Here is a 25,561-nt window from a genome sequence, read left to right on the forward strand (position 1 = left end):
CGCACAGAAAACGCTCTCTCACACCGCACAGAAAACGCGCTCTCTCTCACCGCACAGAAAACGCTCTCTCACACCGCACAGAAAACGCGCTCTCTCACACCGCACAGAAAACGCTCTCTCACACCGCACAGAAAACGCGCTCTCACACCGCACAGAAAACGCTCTCTCACACCCCAGAGAAAACGCACTCTCTCACACCGCACAGAAAACGCACTCTCTCACACCCCAGAGAAAACGCACTCTCTCACAGCTCCTTCCACAGGAAAGTAAATATTGTGGGAAAAACGTTTCACGAAGTTCTGAGGTTTTTTGATCACTCGGATCTGAAGAAATGCAATGAATGTAATCCAGCATCGCCGTGATCGCGCCGCCCTTGAAAATCATTGACATCACACTGATCCGCTGTGAGAACCAAGTGCCAGGCCTGTCTGACAACCCCGACAGCGGCTGTGAGCCAGGGCACAGGGTTGTCAGCCAGCTTTCCCAGGGGCTATAAAACTCCCCCAGACACCGCTCTCCCCAGTCTGGGCAGTCCGGCCGCGCTTACAGGCGCAACCTCCCACTGATCCACGTGGCAGAAGTAAATTAAAGGCCAGATCTGAGACAGAAGATCTCCTGCCTGAAAATGGTGCAGTAAACGGTAGGACAATAAAGGGTTAACCATGCTGAAGATGAGAGGCACTGAGACCCCCCGACCGGAGACCCCTGAGGTGCGCCAGTCTCTGTCACTCACATGTCCCCGTAAGCTATTTCCGCTCTGCCGCAGCCTCGGTTTCAGTCCGGATGACGTAATCCTGAAATCTGTCTATTAGTTTAACGAAATGGTTGCGCGTGGGTGACGTAGTTCCGGAGGAAGTAGTTCTTGCTGTTGGTTTCCGTTTCCGGGTCCCCGGGCGCAGCGAGTGAGGTCGGTGTAACGGCGGCGGCCTCCTCCTGTGGGTGGCCGGTACCATGGCGGAGCTGGTGCAGGGACAGAGCGCGGCTCCCGTGGGGATCAAGCCTGACGGATTGGCGGACGTGCTGCACCACCGGGTCCGGCAGGTGAGGCCGGACGTGTACGGGAGGGGAGCAGGCCGCGGCTCCTGGGGAGGGGGTGGCCGAGGGCCCGGGCGCTTGGCGGTGGCGGGGCCTCGGGGGAGCGCTGTTCTGGATCTCCTCACGCCGGCGCTGTGTGGAGGGAGGTCCGCGCTGCTGCTAGGCCCTGCCCATCCCCCCGCTGTCACCAGGGCTCGGCCGCAGAACTGACACTCGGGGAGCCCCCAGCATGCAGCGCGGCCCTGATTATGTGCTGCAGACTGCACACAGCTGTTAGCAGGATTACTGACCTCATCATCCGTGCACGGATGCATGCTGGGCTCTGTAGTCCCGCGTCGCCTTGCCGGCTTCCTATTGCACATGTTTACAGCAAGTTTTAGAGCAGCTGTGAAACTACAACTCCCAGCATGTGCCACCATGACTCCTCCAGCACACTCCTGTCGACATGACCTACACCTTTGCCATTACGCCCCCAGCCCAGTGTGCTCCTGTCATCTCAGCCTCCCACCTAGCAGACACTTCCCTACCGCCACCTCCCACCCAGCGTACACTTCCCTACCGCCTCCTCCCGCCCGGCGTACACTTCCCTACCGCCTCCTCCCGCCCGGCGTACACTTCCCTACCGCCAACTCCCGCCCGGCGTACACTTCCCTACCGCCACCTCCCGCCCGGCGTACACTTCCCTACCGCCACCTCCCGCCCGGCGTACACTTCCCTACCGCCACCTCCCGCCCGGCGTACACTTCCCTACCGCCTCCTCCCGCCCGGCGTACACTTCCCTACCGCCTCCTCCCGCCCGGCGTACACTTCCCTACCGCCTCCTCCCGCCCGGCGTACACTTCCCTACCGCCTCCTCCCGCCCGGCGTACACTTCCCTACCGCCTCCTCCCGCCCGGCGTACACTTCCCTACCGCCTCCTCCCGCCCGGCGTACACTTCCCTACCGCCTCCTCCCGCCCGGCGTACACTTCCCTACCGCCTCCTCCCGCCCGGCGTACACTTCCCTACCGCCTCCTCCCGCCCGGCGTACACTTCCCTACCGCCTCCTCCCGCCCGGCGTACACTTCCCTACCGCCTCCTCCCGCCCGGCGTACACTTCCCTACCGCCTCCTCCCGCCCGGCGTACACTTCCCTACCGCCTCCTCCCGCCCGGCGTACACTTCCCTACCGCCTCCTCCCGCCCGGCGTACACTTCCCTACCGCCTCCTCCCGCCCGGCGTACACTTCCCTACCGCCTCCTCCCGCCCGGCGTACACTTCCCTACCGCCTCCTCCCGCCCGGCGTACACTTCCCTACCGCCACCTCCTCTGCTATGACCACCCACATTGTTCTTCCATAACCCCCTAGCTGTGCGCAATCTCTGTTGTATTGACCTCCACCCTCAAATTTTCTTCAGCTGCCTGGTCCGCAGAGCTCACACTTCCCCAATGTCTGTGTTCTCTCATTCCTTCCCGCATGTGACTTTTTACCCAATAGTTTCTGCTGCGGAAATACAAAACTCTGTTTGCAAAATGCATGCTGGGACTTGTTTCCATTTCCTCTCCTGCTGTAGTCTCGTGAACACCATGCGTCAGTATCGCTCTCTACTTTCCCCATTGTCTCACTACGGTTCTTTTACAGTTTGTCCCCATTTTTACCAATATGTAAGAGTACAGTGTAATCTTGAAACCAGAACTACAACTCACAGCATGGCCCCCAGGTAGTATGTGCTGGGATTTGTCATATCACTGTACACTCATGAATGTGAAATTAGAAGCTTGCATATATCAATGGGGGTCCAAGTCCGGAGACCACCGAGGAGCAGAGTGCAAGGTCAGTACACGGCTCATGACTATTGAGTCTGCACTCTCCCCTGTGCATGCAATGTGTGGGGTGTCGGGACTCTAACCCCACTGAACTGTGCAGAATTACAGGACTACAACATATAAAACAAAATACTAAAGTTGTTTTTTTTCAACTTTTGCTACCTTTGCAGCAGCTAAAGAACTATAATACCCAGCAAGTCACTTTCACTGCCCTGTGCCCTAAACTGACCCTTCTTAGTTGACCTACTGCCATATTGTTCTGGGTCTAGGTTGCATTCGCACATGTCCCAGTCTGAACACAGATGTGCTGACCAGCCGTGGGTTTCTTGGCGCAAACTTCACAGCCAAATAGACTTGTATGAGGCTTTCTAGTTTGGGTATGGACTCCCTCGGCCGGTCCCTGCTCTAACATGCCGATGTGTGACCTTCCAATGACCGTCCTGGTGTTCTCCTTGTTGCGTCTATACTTTTTATCCCAGTAGGTTGCATTCTCTAGAGTTGGGATAAAACTACAACTCCCAGCATGCCCATGGTGGGAAGATGTAACTTCAGCACTTGTTGCCGTTTCCTGGTTTCATCTGCTGCTGTCTTTCTGTAACTTCCAGTTGTGGTTCTGTCTCTAGTAAAGTTTTGCTTTTCAATGTGGCCCCTTATCTGCAGGCAGGCCAGTGCTGGGTGTTTCCTGTGTTCCCCATATGGTCTGGGCGGGATGATCAGAATATGTTGGTCTCATCACTTTATTTATGAACAGACCCTAATGGTTATCTCCTAGGTTTGCCAGGAGTACGGGTGCATCTGATATGGCCTTCATCACAGCCCCTGCCATGTAGTAACCCCATTTTTTAAATTTATTTATTTTTTATCAACTTTGCACAATAGGACGGTTGACTCCTTTAGCTGCTGTAAAGACTACTAGCATGCTTTGCCAGCTATCTGCATATTTGGAGATGTAGTTTGGCTTGGATCTTATCTAAACACTGAAAATTCTAAAATGGTGATTCAGTGTTGACCTCCTCACTCCCGTCTCATATTCCTCTTGTCCCTTCCGCTGCCCAGACCGTAGTCAGGGATGCTGAGAGTAGTAGTCAGAACTCTGAGGCAGGTGGTGAGATCTGTGCTCACGTGAATGCGACCCAGCTCCCTCTGGTGAATGTTACCTTTGGGAATTGTATTGTGAGCAGTTTCCCTGTATGAAGACCTCGCAGTTGTCCTCCAGTTGCCTGGATGGAAGTGCCGCCACCGTCACCCCCATGACTCGCTTATATTGGGAATATTTCCAGTATTCTTGGGATGTGATTCCCTAATGTGGTGACATGGCAACACATGCCTATAACACCTGGCATTGCTGCCGTCAGGATTGCACCGCGGCATATTGACGGCCTCCATTTTTTTCCTGCCATTGGTGCGATTAACCCCTTGTTGCACTTGCTGCCAGCAGCTCTGTGTCAGCCGCTCGTTGTGACGCTCACTCCAAGGTCACACAACAAGATTAAGTCTGAGCGCGGACTAGAGTCGTCTCTATCCCCTGGTGTCACGTTGGCTCTCCGCCTGCGCTTTCTTTGGCTCCGTGGCGTGAACTCTGCAACATGTCAGTCACTGCCCCTCGCCAGCTGTTGCCCAGTCCTGATCTGTGTATCACCCTACTGGTATCAACAGGTGGCAATGCAGACCACGTCCTGTAGCTGCAAGGAGGTCTTAACCCTTTCTGTTTTCTTGCAGTCATAAACCCCCATGACCATTTTCTTTTACATCTATTTTACAGATCGCTGCTAAGATTGATGGAATCCCACACTTGAATAATTCCGGACCGCTCGTGGACCCCTCGTTGTATGGATATGGCATCCAGAAAAGACCCCTGGATGACGGAGGTAGCGCCAATTATCTGCTGCTTTTATTTTACGTGTATTGTGTCATAATCTAGTGAATGGGAGCAACCTCATGCATCACATTGTGATGGTGCCGCTGCGCCATCTGGAGTGTGCAGTGTAGCTGCCATGCACGTCCTGTGGTGTGTGTGCAATGTTCTAACTGCCCCGCGCACCCTTTGTGGTGTGCAGTGTCGCACACTCCCTGCAGCTGTCATGCACACCCTGTGGAGTGTTCTTTGTCACCACTGTGTGCGCCCTGTGGTGTGCATGCATTGTCGTAACCACCGTGTGCGCACCATGGGGTATGCAATGTCACCTCCTCCGCAGACCCTCCCCCCCCCCCCCCCTCTTTCCGGCGATTGCGCGATGTCGCCTCCATGCGCTCTTGGAACTGCTGCTTCCCGTTTTCTGTTGAAATTCCCGTCATCGCTGCTTCTAGTTGGGAGCTGGAGATGATCCTGCCTGTGACATAATGCACGCTGCTCCGGAGCACAGACTGCTGCCTTTCCTGTGTCTCTCCACAGTGCTGGTATAATCTTGTCTGGTCACTGGGACCCCCGTGGTCATTGGAGGATCTCCTGTAGCTTGTGTGGCCACCGATCCCAGTGATCGTGTGATGAGATCTGGTCTGTAATTACCGCAGTGTGGTTCCGGCGTTGGCTCCTGGTTGGAGGACTGAAGGATTATTTTGTGGGTTTGCATGATGAAGTAAAAGTACAAGTGGGAGCTCCACATCGTATTACGGGGCAGCACATAGTGACACTCATGGTTCCTTGATTCCTGGGAGTTGTAGTTGTGCTGCAGGAGAGTTATGACCTGCGTCTATCCGCTCTTGTTTACCTGACGTATAAATAACATCTGTCGCGTCATCCGATCTCCTGGAGTTGTGGCTTTGCACAGCCGCGGAGCACTGGGAAAATCTCATGGAGAGAGCGGTACGAGGGCGGCGGGAGCAGTATAAATAGCCTCGGCTATCAAGAGCAAACCTCGCTATCTCCAGAGGAGGCCGGGCAGGGGGCGGCACTGAGTTACTCCATGGCATTACTGGGGGTGGACAGAGCGAGTCCTCCTTCACCTCCACTCAGCTGAGCGTTCCTGGAGCAGGTGTGCTGGGGACAATGGGATGGAGCCGCCCTCAGTGGGGATGGTTGGGGGGCACCTGCTGGTTGCCCTCTGCGTATTTGCTTAAATCTGTAGACATGCTTGTGAATGCATATAGCTAGAATCAATGATCTCTCGATACACACAATGCTGCAATATAAACAGACCTGGGAGGTGAGCACCGCTGCCGTCTTTAAAGGGAATCTGTCACCTCATTTTGGCCTTATAAACTTAAGCCACCACCTTCAGGGGCTTATCTACAGCATTCTGTAATGCTGTAGATAAGCCCCCCGATGTAACCTGAAAAATGAGAAAAAGTGGTTATATTATACTCACCCAGGGGCGGTCCGGGTCTGATGGGCGTCGCGTTCTGGGTCCGGGGTCTCCCATCTTCATGTGATGACGTCTTCTTCTTTGCTTCCTGTGGCGGCTCCTGTGCAGGCGTACTGATTTGCCCTGTTGAGCAGATGCAATGTACTGCAGTGTGCAGGTGACGGGAAAGGTCAGAGAAGCCCAGCGCCTGAGCATTGCAGTACTTAGCTCTGCTCTCAACAGGGCAAATCAGTACGCCTGCGCAGGAGCCGCCACAGGAAGCAAAGAAGAGGACGTCGTCGTATGAAGATGGGAGGCGCCGGACCCAGAACGCGACGCCCATCGGAGTATAATCTAACTTGTTTTTCTGCAGTTTATAGGGCCAAAATGAGGTGACCGATTCCCTTTAAAGATCTTTACTCCTCTACTTTCTTGGCGGCGTTGGTAACTTGGAGCATCACTGTATATTAGAGGTTGCAGCAGAGGTGGCGCATGCACATGAAGTCACTGAGCATGTGCAGGATGAAAGCTGGGGCACTTCCTTGGTTTGGCCATGCCTAGCTGACACTTTACAACACAGCTCAAGACACAAAGCATAAAATGGTAATTACTGTAGTGCGTCCTTGTGTGATCTGTGAAAAATGTTATGCCAGACGTGTGGACAATCAGCTGTTTGTGGACATGTTGCTGCTGTCAGACTTCACATCTTCTGTCTAGAAATGTCACCACTTTCTGAGCCTCCCCAGTAATGACCAGGAATACGCCACCAGAGACGTCAGTGTCGAGCGCTAAACAAAAATGATGTTTAGAAATGTGATTAAAAGAAAGAGACAAAATGCTATAAACTGGTGCAAAACGTCATGCTCCTCTTTCATGAGAACTCTGCTTGCTGTCAGTGACTCAAAAGACTTCTTCTCAACCAGAAGCTATAACTAGATGAGAATAAAGATTTGCAGTTCCCTGGTCCTGCGTCCGTGCCGGTATGCCGGCGTCATCCTTCAGTAGCACTATTCCCCAACTAAGTCCTGATGTCTGGCCAGCACTGCCCCGAAGGATCATAGTAGTTGCTGGATTAGGGCCTACAAGTCTTTCTCTTCCCCAGTAACAGCCTGCCCAGTCATCTCACAGCCGAGGGTTTGCTACATTCACACTCTTCAAAAATTCTAAACTTTATTAAAAAAAAAATATTCCATTTTACAATCAGATGGCAGTTGACTGGAATTCAATTTTAATTTTTAATTATCTCGAATTTTTTTTTCCGTCTTGGATTATACACTTGGCCACCAGAGTTTTCCTTGCTCCTTCACATATTGAGCCACAATGGTGAGCTATTAAAGGGGATATCCGGCACTTTATTAAAAAAAAAAAAAATGTGCCAAAGCACTAACAGGCAGGTAATTGAAACTTGTATATTTGTGCTAGGGGTGCCCTGTATAGATCAATCTAATGGTCAATAAAATGTGATGAATAAAATAGGAATTAAACCACAAATCATGCTGGATTAGTAATAAGACTTGGAATAAAGAAGTAACAACATGTAACACTAAGGCTACTTTCACACATCAGGCTTTTTGTTTCAGGCACAATCTGGCAATTTTTGGAAAAAACGGATCTGTTTGGGTTTTTTTACGCCGGATCCGTTTTTTTCCCATAGAGATGTATTAGCGTCGTATTGTGCCTAATGGCCAGACGTTTCATCCGTTTTTTTTCCGGATCCGTCCAAATAGTTGTTTCCGACGGACGGAGAAAACGTCCACAGCAACTATTTTTTTTTTGTCCGGCGGAAAAAAAGCACACAGTGATGGAATCGGCCAAAAACACATGAAACGGAGGTGTGAAACAATGAATCCGGCGCCCGGATCCGGTTTTCAAAGTCTCTCTCTCTCTTTCTCTCCCATATAAAAATATCAAAAAAATGTTACATAGAATTGCACCAGTAGAAATCCTAATTTTTAAGGGATTAAGCACAATCAGTATGGCTAATTGTAGCAACAGCAATGTCTCCCATATAGTATATGATTACTCAGTCAAGTCTGAAAGTGAAAGGATAGTGCTACATGTTAGAGCCAAAGTAAAGTGCGATAGTGCGTACTATTTGTATGTCACGTAAGTGCTTGGGTGCAAAGGTAACTGGCACATAATAAAGTAGTGAAACTTACATGGAAATGTGGATGGTACGTAATGGATCCCCACCTGCCGCCTCGACGCGCGTTTCGCCAGTCTTCTTCAGGAGGCGTGGTTTGCTAGCGCGTGTGTGTCAGTATAAATAGCTCAAGGAGCCAATCCGATCTAGTGTTTTGCCTGACGTCAGTCCATGCGGCGCATGCGTAGATATCACCGCACTACAAAACGGCATTTCCGCCCACGCTCAATGGAACGCACGCCATCCACCGCTGCTCGGCAGCGGGGATCACGTGTGTATACCGGAAAACATGTCTGGAAAGCCAAGTGCAGGAGATCTGGCCATGCGTACTGACTGCCCATCAGCAGGAATTGTATGTGCCTACAAATAAAGAGAGCATGCAGGTGAAACTATATGCAAAAAATCGGAGATTGCGCATTAGCTGTACTAATTGTGCAAGCCATAGATCGCATACCAGGAAAAAAAAAAAAATATATATATATATATATATATATATATATATATATATATATATATATATATATATATATATATATATATATATATATATATATATATATATATATAGTAAATTTAATAAATTTAAAACATATATATATATATATATATATATATATATATATATATATATATATATATATATATATATATATTATACACACAGATGCTATGTGTATATCAATGAAAATAAGTGCAAGGGAACTGAACGTGCATACTGACAACCGATCAGCAAAAATCTATATATGTATATCATTAAAGCATGTCAGAAGGACTAAGTGCAACGAGTCTAAGCATATCATGCTAATTATATAACAAACTATAAAAAGTCTGCCCGAATTATGTGTAAAAAAGGAAATATAAATAATTATAATATATAACTGTGCTGTATGTGTATGGTAAGTAAACCTAATTGAATATAAAACATCTTAGTGTTAGTGTAAAGTTCTAATAATTATTATAGATAATATAAGTAATTTTGATATATGATAATGTATGTGAGTGATAAAGGAGATGTATAGTGAAAACAGAACCCGGTATACAGATAACCAGAAAACATATATACAAGTATATGTCAAATAATAAAAATTACACTCCGCATGCAGAACGTAGCATAGGTTCAGCCAACCCGCCAATACAGCAGTCCAGATTTGATATAAAATATCCGTTAAATATTAATGTGGCAATATCTTGAGGATTTTTCACTCCATAAGTCCTATTGATAGTCGTATCTGGAAAATTCTTCCTCACCGCAATGGAGGACATAAGCAGAACACATCAGCGATTAAGAATAAATCTGGTCTATAGCCATTGTTCTTCCTATGTACAGTTTCCCACACGGGCATTTTATTGAATAGATTACCCCTTCTGTAGTACTTGTGATAAAGTCTCTGATCTTTAGCTCAATAGTCCCATTGGAAATGGAACCTTGTTTTTTCTGTATTTAATGTCCTGCTGGATTTACATTTTCGACATGGAAAGAAACCTGGGTTTTTGTTTTTTTTTGTAAAGGGTATGTGTGTGGGGCCAGGGACTTTGGGATGGTGGGGGCTATTGTGTTACCAAGATTATTAGCCTTCCTATAAATACATTTTGGTCGGTTGGGTAGTTTATCACCAATAGTCTTCTCTTCCTTCAGTGTTTATTGACTATTCTTCTTAAAATGTGAGTATTAGCATTGAATTGAGTGATGATGGAGACTTCCTCCGTTGTTGTATCGTTATCTGCTGTCACCTTATTTTGGGTAGCTGCGTTCTGGGTAGCTTCTCCACCAGTTCTTTGGCTTGGATTAAGGAGCTATGGGTGTATTCCTTTGGGGAAATTTGTGGATCAAGAGAGCTGCTTCTTGATCAAAGTCCTGTACCTTTGAGCAGTTTCTGTGGGCCTGAATTAGTTTGCTTTTAGGAACAATATTACATATTTAGGGTCTATATTACATGATAGCCGGTTATGTTTAGCTAGTCACATTAGCGCTACACGTAGTTACTTCTTTATTCCTAGTCTTTTATTACTAATCCAGCATTATTTGTGATTTTATTCCTATTTTATTCATCACATTTTATTGACCACTAGATTGATCTATACAGGGCACCCATAGTGCAAATATACTATTTTTTCGGTTTATCCATTTGCACATTGGGACAAATTAGGTGGCATTGTCCTAGTATGTGCAGCAGGGGCCCCGCTAGCGCCACTGGTTTAATACAAATTTAATTTAGGTCATTGAAACTTACCTGCCTGTTGTACGCGGCGCCGTTCTTCACCAGCACAGAAGTCTCTGCTGATGTCACATCTGCAGAGCGGAGGCTTCTTTTCCTCTCCGCTCCGTCGATGGGGCGGACTTCTGACGTCATTCTGTTAGGCAGCGGGGTTCTGGCTATCAATCAGAGTGGCGTCAGAATCCCACCCCGTGGCATCAGCAGGAGCGGTCTGTGGCGGGGATCCACGTCACCATGCACAACAGACAGGTAAGTTGTAATTCTCTGCCTGATAGTGCTTAAGTACATTTTTGTTTTTCCATAAAGTCCCGGATACTACCCCCTTTAATCTTTCTATATTTGTCAGGTAGACAATGCTGGGTTTCCCTCTTGATACTTTTTCTCTGCATTGTAGCAGGTGGCCAGATGAGGGATGTCTCGGCAAGGATGCTTCCATTCACTGACAGCAAGCAGAGAATAAGAATGAATTGGCATCATGTGGTTGGTGACTTGGGCGCATTGGACTTTCATTGTGCTGGTGCCAGTCTCCCATTGCTGTGGCACCTGCTGTAATGGAGGAGATCATAGTATGGAAATGGGAGGACCCCGAGGAGTCGCAGCTCCCGGTGGACGCGTCAATGTCCTCATATCGATCGGCGTTTACAAGGGCAGACATATGTCCCGGCCGGACACCAATCTGCCGCTCTTTACATCATCTTTAATTTGGCGGCCAGTGGGGAGTATTTAAAGATTTTTTTTATTTTTTTTTTGTACATTTTGGTTATGGGGGTCCGTCAGCGCATTATTCTCCAGATCCTCTCATGAGAGCCTCTGATCGATGTCCAGCTGCATCCTACCATTTATAGACCTAATGTACAAGGTCCGCACCCCTCCCCCACTCTCCTTTGGACCCCACATTATCTGTTATTTTCATACTTATGATTTTTCTTTTTTCTTCCTCTCTTCCACAGTTGGTGCCCAGCTCGGGGCCCTGGTACATCAAAGGTAAAGCCGCGGGCTCCGTTTTATTATCTATTGATCGGAATCTAATTGTGTATTGATCCGCCATCTGTACTCTGATGAGGGGGTGTAGTTCACACAATGTCCAGCATGTGGAGTAATAAGAGGGGGTCGATATAGTTTTTGATTTATGACTACGCAGGGTCACACTCCATGACGTCAGGCATTTTATAGGAAAGGGAGTTTTGTGATTGTAGTATAAGGTGGGCACGCCCTGTCGGGGGGATCAGACTAAAGCTATGTGCACATGTTGCGGATTAGGCTTAGGAATTTCTGGTGCGGATTCTGCCTCTCCTGGCAGAAAATGCACCTGCGGAGTTGTCGCGTTTTTTGTGCGGTTCCACAGCGTTTTTTGCTGCAGATTTCTTGTGGATTTGCTGCGGTTTTTACCCCTGCAGTTTTCTATAATGGAATGGGTACAAAAACGCTGCAGAGTCACAAAAAAGTGACATGCTACTTCTTTTAAACCGCAGCGTTTCCGCAGCGGATTTTCCGCAAAGTGAGCACAGCATTTTTTTTTCTCATTGATTTACATTGTACTGTAAATCAATTGCGGATCTGCAGCGTTTCTGCACCTCAAAAAACGCTGCGGATCCGCAGAGAATCCGCATTGTGTGCACATACCCTAAAGCAGGTCCTGAGCACGTGAAGGGCAGGGTCATAATAGAAGGGGAACAAGTCTATGATGCTATTAATACCCCGACTCAAGCACACTGGAACAGCCCTCCAGCGAGGACAGGGAGATTCCAACATGGCAGACCACAGTGTAGATTTATCCAGTGAGCGGCTTTTTGGGAGGCGACATGTAAATGCTTAGTTCTCCCGCCTCCTCTATGGACCGCAGCCACCATGGGGGGTTGTTACATTCCGGAAGTGGTAGGATTTGGGGGGCTGGTTTGTTTTCCTGGCTACATTTTTGGTTGCTGCACTATTTACCATGATTGGACCTTTTTTTTTTGCTCCTGACATCTTTGTTTTTCTTTCTTTCCAGGACTGTGATGACTGAAGAATTTAAAGTGCCTGACAAGATGGTGGGATTCAGTAAGTGTGCAGTGTCTTATGTGGTCGTTGGCGTGTAGACCTCTTGGCTCATCGGTCCTTCAGGGGCCGAGGAAAGCTGGGTGACTCCCCAGTGTAAGCTGTAAACCCTCTGTAGAGTTATTGCCTGGCTTTCCTGCATATACATAAAAGCAACTGTGGTTTTTAAAAATGTAGATTTACATGTTTTTTTTTTTTTTTTTTAAATTTTCATTTAAGGGGAAATGCCTTATAATGGAGGGTGGATTTAATTGGTGGCTGCTTGTGCTGCTTGCTGCTGATCACTTTTGTTCTCTCCTAGTTATTGGGCGAGGAGGGGAACAGATCTCAAGAATCCAGACAGAATCCGGATGCAAGATTCAGATTGCACCAGGTAAATATGGCTAGAAATATGGATGTCTGTGGTGTGTGCTGATGTAAGAGGGGTAGAGGTGTGGGGCTGTAGTGGTGGAGGGAATTATAGCGAATGGGTGTACAGGGCCGTAGCATTAGGGGTACAGTGGAATAGGGTTATTTGGTTGGGGTGAGGGGCTGAAGAGGGAGTTATAGTAGAAAAGGGGTGCGGGGCCATAGCGTTAGGAGTACAGTTGAATAGGGTTATAGGGCTGGGATGTAGGTCTCTACTGGTAGTGAGTTATTCCAGATTAGAGGTTCAAGGCCATAGCATTAGGGATACAGTGAAATATTATAGGGCTGGGGTGTGGAGCTGTAGAATGAGTTATAGCAGAATAGGAGTGTGGGGCCATAGCGATAGGGGTACAGTGGGATAGGGTTGTAGGGCTGGGGTGTGGAGCTGTAGTGGTAGAGGGAGTTGTAGCTGAATAGGGGTGCAGGGCCACAGCGGTAGGTGTACAGTGGAATAGGGTTGTAGGGCTGGGGTGTGGAGCTGTAGTGGTAGAGGGAGTTATAGCATGATAGAGGTGCGGGGCCATAGCGGTAGGTGTACAGTGGAATAGGTTTATTGGTCTGGGTGGGGTGTGGGGCTGTAGAGGGAGTTGTAGCTGAATAGGGTGCGGGGCCATAGCGGTAGGTGTACAGTGGAATAAGGTTATAGGTCTGCGATGTGGAGCTGTAGAGGGAGTTATAGCAGAATAGAAGTGTGGGGCCATAGCGGTAGGTGTACAGTGGAATAAGGTTATAGGGATGTGGTGTGGGGCTGTAGAGGGAGTTATAGCAGAATAGAGGTGCAGGGCCATAGCGGTAGGGGTACAGTGGAATAGGGTTATTGGTCTGGGTGGGGTATGGGGCTGTAGAGGGAGTTGTAGCTGAATAGGGGTCTGGGCCATAGCGGTAGGGGTACAGTGGAATAGGGTTATTGGTCTGGGTGGGGTATGGGGCTGTAGAGGGAGTTGTAGCTGAATAGGGGTCTGGGCCATAGCGGTAGGGGTACAGTGGAATAGGGTTATTGGTCTGGGTGGGGTATGGGGCTGTAGAGGGAGTTGTAGCTGAATAGGGGTCTGGGCCATAGCGGTAGGGGTACAGTGGAATAGGGTTATTGGTCTGGGTGGGGTATGGGGCTGTAGAGGGAGTTGTAGCTGAATAGGGGTCTGGGCCATAGCGGTAGGGGTACAGTGGAATAGGGTTATTTGACTGGGGTGTGGGGCTGTAGAGGCAGTTGGTTATAGCAGAATAGAGGTACAGCTCACGCTCTGTCCACACTTGCATGGTGTAGATGGCACCACAATGGCCATAACACAAAGGCTCCTTGTGATGCTGCTTCCGTCTGCAGAGCAGCGTCTGGGAGCAAAGCTACGACTCCCAGAAAGCAGCATGCTGGCAGGGAATATCTGTAATGTGCCTGTTACCTCAAGCACCGGGGTTCAGTGTTTTTGTTTTTCTTTCAGATAGCGGAGGAATGCCTGAGAGACCCTGTGTCCTTACTGGAGCCCCAGAAAGCATTGAGTAAGCCGCCCGCGCGCTACTGCGCCAGTTGCCATTTCCCTTTGTATCTGACTGCTGCAGTGCTGTGTAATCCGGCTCCGATCTCCCCATCCTCCCTCCTCTTTCCCTACATTCTCTTTCCACAATTACTGCACTTTTTTCTTTCCTTTTTTTTTTTTTTTTTTCTTTTTCCGCTTGGCGAGTGAACACAAAAGTCAGTAAAGGTAACTCAGCGGGCGGAGGTGATGCTGCGCAGGGTTCTTTATTCCCTTTCCTCCCTGCGCCCCCATCTTTGCTCAGAGCTGGCGATGGCCAACCGTCCGCTTGCCGTTCCCAGACTCGGTGCAGATAACTGGTTTCACTGCACCCCAGCAAGTCTCCAGCGTCTTCAATAGCCCCCTCATTCCCGCCGGGCTGCTGTGACTGCTGAACTGGAATAAGTGTTATTGGCAACTGCATATTACACAGCAAGCGCCCGAGTATCGGCTTTGTTTTCTTGTTTTTTTTTTTTCCTCTTTCTTGAAGATATACCCATTACTGTGCTAAGAAATCATTGTGGCAGCAGTCGCGCTCTTTAACCCTTTCATGCCTGGCCAGCGAGCGGAGATCTTAGATGAGTTTAAAGGGAGGGGAGGATATTCCCATCATGTACATTAGGATATGATACCCACAAGTGGGTATGCCTCTAAGGGGTTCTGTCACCACTTCCTTTTAAGAAAACCACACCTTGGGTGAAATTAGCAGCTATCAGGCACCTGCGTCGCTTTCTGCTACGCTGTTTCAGTGGAGCAAGGTTTTATGGTTAAAGTTCAGGGTGGGAGTTTCACATTTGGGAGGGTCATAAGGATCTAGATACTCCCTAGTAATGGTATATACCCAGAACAGCTTAGGTTATGTAACCTGAAGACCATGTCAACCTATTTGTCTCCTGATGTTGCAAAACTTCAACTTCCATTATGCATCATTGACAGGCTTCTAGTCTCTCTAGGGCAGTGGTTTCCAGCTCTAACAAAACTGCAACTCCCATCATGCACCGACAGGTTTTGCAGCAGCTGTAGAGCGACAGGTTGCAGACCACCGCCATAGAGGATTTCATATCCTCCCCGCTTCAGTGGGTTATTAAAGTTACTCTGTCTAACCCTGTGTCCATTTTTCCTGCGTCCCCACAGGCAGGCAAAGCGTCTACTGAGTCAGATCGTGGAGCGCTGCCGGAATGGCCCCGGTTTCCATAACGACATGGACGGAAACAGCACCGTCCAGGAAATTCTCATCCCGGCTTCCAAAGTTGGTCTGGTGATCGGTAAAGGAGGGGAGACCATCAAACAGCTTCAGGTAATACATCCTGGCCCTGCGAGGGTTAATTCGTAATTCCCTCTGACCTACCACCACCATCATCCTCCACGCTCTCCCCCCAGTACTAGGTGTTTTTCCCCCCCCTCTCCATCTACACCATTTTGCTAATAGTTTTGCTCTGCGGCAGGTATAAGCGTGTAATTACGCTCAGTGTGGTGCGGGCTTTGTAGGATGTTAATTTTCAGGATTTCAGTCTGACGCTAATTAACACTTAATTTCTGGTAACCGCAGAGCCATAAAAATAAAGTAAAACGCTAATAAACTCACTCTTTATCATTTTTTTTGTTTTGTTTTTCTTTCTTTGGTTTTTATTTGAAAATAAAAGAAAAAAGCGAGACGTTTTACACTTCTTGAATGTCGGGCGAACGCCAATAATCACTGGTTGCAGTTACGTAATGAGCAGTCGCTCGTCAGTCAGGTCCTCAGGTGACTGGTACTAGAAAAGTCAGCACCAGGCGAGGAGGAGGGGCAGGATGATTGAGGGCACGATTGCTACCGTGTCACTCCTGTCACGGGGTCAGAAAATGTGGAGGAGGAAATGCAAAATTTAGATGAGAGCAACTGTATAAGGCGACTGTGGGCACCAGGATTGGCACAAACAGACAATTATGGCCTAGTTATAAGTAGGATAAAACATGGCTGCCTCCTTCCACTGTTGTCCATGGCTGTGCATGGTATATAGGTGGATAGATCTGACCTGTTATACCGGACACCACCAGTAAAGGAGTGTGGTGCTCTGTGGCAGTCATTACCCATGTGCCCCCCTGATTGTCAGTAACAGAAGCTGCATTTAGCTAATGTCACTTTTTTTCCCCGCTTTTTCTGAAATGACCTTTTATCTGTTTGCACAGGAGAGAACTGGCGTAAAAATGATTATGATCCAAGATGGCCCATTACCAACCGGTGCCGACAAGCCCCTTCGGATCACAGGAGACCCATACAAAGTGCAGGTACTGGCGAAAGCTCTTCTGGACGCCGAGGCAGCAGCGAATAATTGAACACTTTGCACGCCATTCTAGACGAAGGATCCACCGCAGTCCATTAAACAGTGCGTGCATCTTCCCGCAGCTATTCGCCTCCGTACAAAATGTTCCCCTGTCGGGGACTGAAGTGCATGCTGGGATCTACAGCACTTAGTACCATATAGTGTGATAAATCAGCCGCGCCTCCTACAAAAGCTACACCCACTTTTAAAAACCTTTTTTGCAGAGGTGCCATTAAAATGCGACTAGTTGCAAAAGTTGTTCTGAATTTTGCAGCATTTCAGACAGTTTCACACCAGGATGTTGGAGCAAACTATGAAGAATTAGAGCCTTGTGTTGGGCGCAGGCTATAGTATTTATAGGCCGCTCATTGACCCATCCCCCACTAGAACTAGACCGGAGTTGTCGTTATATATTCACTAGATGGTGGCCCGGTTCTAACGCATCGGGTATTCTAGAGTGTGCATAGCCACGTAGTATATTGCCTAGTGACGTAGTATACAGCACAGAGCCACGTAGTATATTGCCTTCTCGCGCAGGGCCTGTGATGACGTCGCGGTCACATGACCGTGACATCATGGCAGGTCCTTCTCCCATACCATCTTTGCCACCGGAACCTGCAACGGAAGATGGCGGCCAGCGCGAGCGACTATGGAGGGTGAGTATAGCAGGTTTTTTTTTTTATTATTATTATTTTTAACATTACATTTTTTACTATTGATGCCGCATAGGCAGCGTCAATAGTAAAAAGTTGGGGAAACACAGGGTTAATAGCGGCGGTAACGGAGTGCGTTACCCGCGGCATAACGCGGTCCGTTACTGCCGGCATTAACCCTGTGTTAGCGGTGACCGGAGGGGAGTATGCGGGCGACAGGCACTGACTGCGGGGAGTAAGGAGCGGCCATTTTCTTCCGGACTGTGCCCGTCGCTGATTGGTTGCGGCAGCCCTGACAGGCAGCTGACGAGACCAATCAGCGAATGAATAACCGTGACAGAAGGACAGACGGAAGTGACCCTTAGACAAATATATATATATATATATATATCGCTCTCCTGGATGGCGTCTTCCCCAACGCGCATTTCAGCACTCTGCCTTCCTCAGCGGTGTAATATTAAAGGAGCACACAATCATTTCTTGTTCCTAAGTTCCAGCTTCATGTGCTCCCCTCCCCCGCATCATAGCTTATATTAAGTTTGTTTATGCACAAAGTACAAGGTGCGAGCGGGATGTCGGCCGAATAGGAAAGACAAACAGTAAATTGGTGAAAGTGGTGAGGGCTGACAGTCTAATCCTGGACCTTAGAGCAGCACTTCAGCCAAAATGTCACATGGAAGTTGTTACTGATTGCAGAGAGGCTCCGTATTTCACTCTCAGCTGTGTCCTGCTCAGAACGGTCTAAGATACAGGAGCTGTTTTCACGCCGTAGAGCTGTCTTAGTTGATACCTGTAACATGAAGGGTGCCTTAATCGGAAGACTTGGTGTCACCCATGCCTCTATCTCGGGGGGGCACTTTTTGGATGAGGGTCCCACCGATCAGCTGACTGTTCGCCATCGTTTGGGTCTTGCATGCAGCAGTTTTCTAGTTGTAGTAGGGTCGTCTGAATCGCAGCCCTAATGTTTGTTGCCACCACAGTTAACATTGTTTTAACTAGAGACCCTTGCGCTAGCGCAGACCCTCATGCCATAATGAATCACACTGCCGGTGAACCTTCGTTTTTATTCTTTTCCTCTTTGTATTGCAGCAAGCAAGAGATTTGGTCTTAGAAATCATCCGAGAAAAGGACGTGGCTGACTTCAGAGGGGTCCGCAGCGACCTGAGCTCCAGGATGGGGGGCAGTATAGAGGTGCGAACCATTGGAAAGGATGCAGTTTCCTGTCGTACTTGGTCTTTGAGGAGCTAAAACAATGGCCCTTTAATGGTGGACCATATTAGACTAGATTTGGGGCAACCAAGATATCATTATCTGTTGGAGCCTCTGAATTTCTGATGGCTCGGTGGACTATAGTCAAAATTTCGTGTGGCCATTTTCACAGTGGTCTGCCTACAGCATTGTAACATGTAGCTCGTACTACAACTGCCAGCATGCTGTAATCTGATTGGCGTTGCGGTTTTGTACATCAGCCTGAATATGTGCCAACACCAATGATGCCGTATTTTTCTGTAATATCCCCTCTTTTCTTTTCCATCCCAGGTCTCCGTCCCAAGGTTTGCTGTAGGAATTGTGATTGGCAGAAATGGTGAGATGATCAAAAAGATTCAGAACGACGCCGGCGTAAGAATTCAGTTCAAACCAGGTTTGTGAGATGGTCATTGGGTTATGTCACTTTTCATCTCTGCCATGTCCTGAAGCTGCGGGTGAAGGGGTTAAACATTTGGGTCGGTGCCTTGTAGTTTCCGTTGCGTTCCTGCAGGATGGCGTTTTTTCCATCTGAGCGTAGGGTTTGTGTTTGCTGCTGTTGATTCTTGGATGCAACGATGTGAAGCTTCTCTGCACGACCGCCAAGGGTTTAATGCTTTGCTTTGGTTGTCTCCCTCCTGCAGATGACGGAATCAGCCCTGAGAGAATGGCGCAAGTAATGGGCCTCCCTGACCGATGTCAGCATGCAGCGCACATCATCAATGAGCTGATCCTGACTGCACAGGTGAGACGGCAGAAATGACACTTTTAACCCTTAGCTCGCTGTGATTGGTCATCATGTGTAAGCTGCCTGACATCAGTCAGTCAGCTTCCAGTCATCTCGGGGAACACTCTTTAAAAGGCCAGGACAAATATTAAGAATGGAGGTGGTCATTTTCTAAATTGGCTAATACTTCCTTTTTCTTTTCGCAGGAACGAGACGGGTTTGGGAGTCTGGCTATGACACGAGGGAAAGGGCGTACCCGGAGCGAATGGAATTATTGCACAGGCGGGATGCAAGAGATTACATACACCGTGCCGGCCGACAAATGTGGTCTTGTCATAGGCAAAGGTACCGTGGCCGCAGCAGCCTTTGAGCGCTGCATTTTACACAACTGCAAGTTGTGCTGCATCACATTCACATTGTACAGCAACCTTGCAGCTCCCATTCTGCTAAGTGCAATCCTTACCACATGGCTGACAATGGTGGGATCTGAACGTTGTGCGTAGAAAGTTTGATTTTGATTTTTTTGCCCTTTGTCACGCCGTCCCTTTCCCCGTAATTCGGCATCCTCTCTTGTGATTTTTGTGCGGCTCAGGAGTCTTGTAAGCTCTCAGCATCCACAAATCTCTTGTGCTTCCGTCGCCTGGTGAAGCGCGGCGGTATAATTAGATTATAATAACATAACGATTAGAAGCCTGGGCACTTAAGAATATTTAGAGCCAATTTGCTTCCCCAGCTTGCCCTCTCTCTTCAGTAAAATTGCGCTCGCTTATCAGGTTCAGTAAAGCTGTGCGCTGGTAATGTGGTGTCCATATAGCGCACATTTATACGGCTAGTGTTAATGAACTATAATAGCGCCGTGGTGTTTTCTTGTTTTTCTTACTTGCATTTAGGGATGGAGGATGGTTGGTGTTACGCCGGCCATTCACAGCCTAATTTTGGTATTGTGTGCCAGGTCCAATTATTTTTGGTGTATAACCACTTAACCTGAGGCACTGGATCACTCCAGGTCATTGCTCGCTGTTCGGACTTTTGTTTTCCCCATAGTAATCGAGATATTATGGCTCGGCACTGATTAGGTTTTTTAGTAATGTCCATATCATTGGGGCTCCATCCGCCCCCTGCTCCTGGCCCAGTCACATTTCCATGATAAACAGAGGCGGGGTGGGGGGCTGTCCTTTCGGCCTTTAAACTGACTTGATAAATTGCTTCACAATTTGCCCACCCGCTGCCTTCCACAACCTTTCTTTCCTTTTTTTTTTTTTTTTTTTAACCAATGCGGTCCATGTAAATAGAAAAGGGCAGGAGCCGCTGCATTGTAATTCAGTCTAAGGAGGAACAAATTGGGGCAAAGCTATATAAGGCCGTTTACATGTAGGAATCATGCAGGTATAGAAAGTGAGACAAGCAAGTCCCATCTCTGCTCCTGGAAGATAAAGCATCGACTACCCCATCCCGACTCCAGATCCCACTGTCGGGGGCACTTTATACTGAATATGGAGACAGAAGACATATTTGACAATATTAAGGGTTCTACTACATATTCTTCCCAGAATGTTGTAGGTTTTTTTCCCCACAGACTTAGCAGAAATCTTGACAATAGTTTGTAAAGGAATCACAAATTCTGCTTAAAAGTTGCAGCAATACATCCAACTGCCATAACATTAATACCATTGGTGTGCGATAAAACAGTGATTACCTGGGGACACGAGCGAGGGGGTGGAAGTCTTGTGAGCAGGTAAAATGGACAAACGGAAGAAGCATCAAAGGCCCAACTGTGATATCTGACTGGGTCATCTTCAAAATATGCTTGCTTTGTGTTCCGCGGTATACAGCAGATCTTGTGTGGTGTTCCCTGTTATACAGCGGGTCATGCGTGGCGTTCCCAGGTATACAGCGGGTCTTGCGTGGTGTTTCGCGGTTTATGGCGAGTCTTGCGTGGTGTCCCGCGGTATATAATTTGTCTTGCGTGGTGTTCCCTGGTATATGGCGGGTCTTGCGGGGGTGTTCCCTGGTATATGGCGGGTCTTGCAGGGGTGTTCCCTGGTATATGGCGGGTCTTGCGGGGGTGTTCCCTGGTATACGGTGGGTCTTGTGGGGGTGTTCCCCTGGTATACGGCGGGTCTTGTGGGGGTGTTTTCCAGTATACGACATGTCTTGAGGGGGTGTTCCCTGGTATACGGCGGGTCTTGTGGAGGTGTTTCCTGATATATGGCGGATCTTGCAGGGTTGTTCCCCGGTTTACGTCAGGTCTTGCTGGGTTCTCCCCCATTATGTATTAATAAGTTGGGACGCAGTGGGGACTGCACTACTAGTTTTAGTGACTTAAGGTACCGTCACACAGTGGCATTTTGATCGCTACGACGGCACGATCCGTGACGCTTCAGCATCGTAACAATATCGCTCCAGCGTCGTAGACTGCTGTCACACTTTGCAATGTACGACGCTGGAGCGATAATTTCATGACGTATGTGCGATGAAGAAGCCGTTGGTTACTATGCGCACATCGTATACACTATCGTGCACACCTTTGTTACACCATGCGATCATGCCGCCACAGCGGGACACTAGACGACGAAAAAGTTTCAAACTATCTGCTACGACATACGATTCTCAGCGGGGTCCCTGATCGCAGTAGCGTGTCAGACACTGCAAGATCGTAACTATATCGCTGGAACGTCACAAATCGTGCCGTCGTAGCGATCAAAATGCCACTGTGTGACGGTACCCTTAGTGCGTTATGGCTGAAGAATGCAAGTCCTCCCAGGATCAGACCTTCGCTCCCCGACCCTGCGTCTTGGGTGCAGCATCTAAATGGCTTTCTCTACTTAGCAACCTGTAGCTTGTGGAATCCACTCGGTGCTGTCATTAATGCGGTGACCGCTCGTGGCGCTTGTTGCTAAGTGATGGGAATTGTGCGGTGAGCGGCGTATACTTAGCTGGCGCTCCGCACGTTACATAATGTTCCGGATGCCTCGCAGATTCTAGATCTATTGCTGATGTATCTGTTCCCATCAGCGACTCGCCCTGTCCGGGACTTACCAGAAGGCTTCAGTCCATTGCAGAAGTCCGTACAGTGCTCATCAGACTAGCCCCCCCCCCCCCCCCCCACACACACACCAAAACCCCATTCCCCCCCCCCCCCCCCCCATGGTCGATGTCCTTTGTGCCGGTCTCCTGTGTGTGGGACGGTCATGAATGTAAGACCAGGGTGTAGTGGTCAGGGGTCGTGCCAGTAATGAATAGCTAATCTGCTGCGCCCCCTGCTGTCTGTAACGGTGCAGCATCACTATACAGCAAGAGGACATGCTTTAATCAATTCTCCGTACCCTGCTGACTTGTTTGCAGACGCCAAGCTCCCATATGCTCCGTCCTGGCAGTCTGTTGTGTCGGAGCGCGGCACGTCTGGGGCGGCAGCACAGAACAATATGCTTCTATCAGATGTCATTACTGCCATAATTAGGCTATGACTAGTAATCTCTGGATAATTGGATAATTCCTTTATCTAAAACGGCGCTGCTTTTTATTTGTTTAGTCTCCATAAGTAAACGAATGAGCAGCTATGGGGTGTTTTTTTTTTTGTTTTTTTTTTTTTTTTTTTTTCTTTTTGGAATGGTGCAAAAGCTTTAGCTTTTAATATTCTTTATTTTACAATTTTTCTAAAAATAATATATTATAATTTTTTTTTTTTTTTTTTTTGCAGGGGGTGAAAATATCAAAAGCATAAACCAGCAATCAGGAGCCCATGTGGAGCTTCAGAGAAATCCGCCTCCCAACACGGACCCTGGCGTTCGGATATTCACCATCCGAGGCCTCCCACAGCAGATCGAGCTGGCCCGGCATCTCATTGATGAGAAAGTTGGGGTAGGTTATCTCATATCCGGAGCCAGTAGCTGTATTGGGCCCTCTGCACTCTTGCACAGGGGCTTTGCTGCTCACTGACACTTCAGTTCTGAAGTTTAACCCTTTCCTCTTCCAGGGTTCTGCCATCGGAGCCCCGAGCAGCTTTGGTCAGAGTCCTTTCAACCAGGCACACGCGACACCTCATCAGAAGTAAGTGTGGGGCTTGTCCCATGGGTGTGGTGTCTCTTCAGTCTTTTTTTTCCACCTATGGATCACATTATTTACTTTTTTTTTTTTCAATTGGTTTATGTACGAATGAGGAATTGCTATCCACCGAGCAACAAACAGAGGGCACCACCTCTATAATAGAGATTACCTTAGGCATACCAAAACTAGTAAATGACCACTTAATAATAATCAAGGGATCACCTTACAATAATAAATATATATTAATTAAACCATAACCCACAACATGATAAAAATGTCAAAGAAAATACCCCCAGATCAAAAGGAAAATGGGCTGATGCAAAAGTTTTGGTACCCTTAAAGATTTTTGTGCGCAGTTAACTTTGACCAAGGTTTCACACCTTAAAGGGACTCTGTCACCTGAATTTGGAGGGAACAATCTTCAGCCATAAGGGCGGGGTTTTCGGGTGTTTAATTCACCCTTTCCTTACCCGCTGGCTGCAATATTGGATTGAAGTTCATTCTCTGTCCTCCATAGTACACGCCTGCGCAAGGACAATTGAGTGTCTTCAATTGCCCTTTCCTCAGTTTAAAATGTAATTAAGAATTGACAGGAACAGTGGCGTTTAAGATAACAACATCTGGAAGACCAAGCAAAATTTCAGTGAGAGCTTTCTCGTAGGATTGCTAGAGAGGCATATCAGAACCCCCCCTGCTTTACTATAATAAATAATATATATAAATAATATTGCACGCCCCACTTCTCAGTTTTTGAATTTCCACGAAAATTTTAAATAACCAATAAATTTAGTTCAACTTCACAATTGTGTTCCACTTGTTGATTCTTCACCAAAAATTTACATTTGGTATCTTTATGTTTGAAGCATGATATGTGGGAAAAGGTTGAAAAGTTCCAGGGGGACGAATACTTTCGCAAGGCACTGTAACTATATCAACCAGGCTGAAGTCAAACTGAATGCATATATAGCGAGTAGGGTATAGGTTTGTGCATGATCTTTGCCCCATGGGTTTTATTACATGCCCGTACTCATTTAACCCTTATTTGGGTCTTTATAGGGCACTGCAGCGGTTGTTTTACAGGTTTGAACTACTGGCTATATATTCATTCAGTTTGACTTCAGCCTGTTTGATATAGTTATATTTGTATGCTCATTTTTTATCTTTTATATTTGGTCATGCTGATGTGGCCTTATGCGTTGTTATAGTTTGGTCAGGGGGCATTTTCTATTTTGCCTTTTTAGGCTTTTTAATTTGTTTTTATCAGGTTGTGGTTTATGGTGTAATTGATAAATTTCTATTATAAGGTGATCCCCTTTTTCTTGCCTACTCTTATGTGGGAATTGCTATGTATGCACTTTCCTTACCTAGAAGATTCATGTTGGCCTTTTGCACTTCTGCAGCCTAAATCCCTATTATCCCTGGAACAATTAATCCCTATGCCATGTCAGTCTTTACATGCAACTGGCTATTCCTGTATTGCAGGGAGTTCTGTTTGCACTACTCTCGTCCCTATGAGCTCATGGTGTCTTTAATCACTATATACATATAATTTATATATATATATATATTTTATTTTTTTTGCAGTGGTCCTCAGGCGTTCGTAACACAGGGTTGGGGTAGCACTTACCAAGCATGGCAGCAGCCTACTCAGCAGCTTCCAGGTGGGTTCACAGTTTAATTTGTTTTCTATAAATTGCTTATTGCCACATTCTGTTGACAGCAGCTGGCACTTGTAGTTCCATACCCATATGAGCACTCTGGAAAGCCTGTGCATTGCACATCACAGCCTCGTTGTCTGGGTTATTTCTCCATGCAGGAGAGGATTTGTGGATGATAATGGTTGTGATCCGGGGAGGAATATCACATGTTAATACATTAATGGTCACCCATCCCCTCACTTGTCTGCTGTCATGTGCACTCTATTCATGGTTTCCAAGGTGAACTGTACAAGTATGCCAGCGACATTCACCTCCGTCCTGTACTCCTGCATAGTGGCGCTATGTCTGATGAATGCTCAGATGGTGCATGCTGAGGAGGAAGCCCCCCAGAGTAAGGCAGGCCTGCGCACTATATAGGCAGCAGTGCATTGCTGCATTCTCCCTGTGGTGCTGTCGCAGGGTCTCCTGCTTCTGAGAAAAGCTAAGCAGACAACCC

The 25,561-nt window shown here is 47.7% G+C and overlaps 1 protein-coding gene across 2 annotated transcripts in view; it reads left to right on the forward strand.

Annotated features, from left to right (window-relative positions):
• Nucleotides 1–864: 864 nt before the first annotated feature.
• FUBP3 (far upstream element binding protein 3) overlaps nt 865–25,561 on the forward strand; it is a 39,504-nt gene continuing 14,807 nt past the window's right edge. For both annotated transcript variants that reach the window (XM_069747525.1, XM_069747526.1), the window contains exons 1-15: nt 865–1,041; nt 4,602–4,707; nt 11,430–11,463; nt 12,470–12,519; nt 12,818–12,889; nt 14,361–14,418; nt 15,567–15,729; nt 16,602–16,700; nt 18,478–18,579; nt 18,928–19,030; nt 19,278–19,378; nt 19,567–19,705; nt 23,061–23,221; nt 23,337–23,410; nt 24,992–25,068. In XM_069747525.1, coding sequence (XP_069603626.1) covers nt 952–1,041; nt 4,602–4,707; nt 11,430–11,463; nt 12,470–12,519; nt 12,818–12,889; nt 14,361–14,418; nt 15,567–15,729; nt 16,602–16,700; nt 18,478–18,579; nt 18,928–19,030; nt 19,278–19,378; nt 19,567–19,705; nt 23,061–23,221; nt 23,337–23,410; nt 24,992–25,068 — 1,429 coding nt within the window. In that variant the 5' untranslated portion in view covers nt 865–951. The remainder of the gene's footprint in view (nt 1,042–4,601; nt 4,708–11,429; nt 11,464–12,469; nt 12,520–12,817; nt 12,890–14,360; nt 14,419–15,566; nt 15,730–16,601; nt 16,701–18,477; nt 18,580–18,927; nt 19,031–19,277; nt 19,379–19,566; nt 19,706–23,060; nt 23,222–23,336; nt 23,411–24,991; nt 25,069–25,561) is intronic.

This window comes from Ranitomeya imitator, chromosome 2 (genome assembly GCF_032444005.1).
Source record: "Ranitomeya imitator isolate aRanImi1 chromosome 2, aRanImi1.pri, whole genome shotgun sequence".
NCBI classification, from domain to species: Eukaryota; Metazoa; Chordata; class Amphibia; order Anura; family Dendrobatidae; genus Ranitomeya; species Ranitomeya imitator.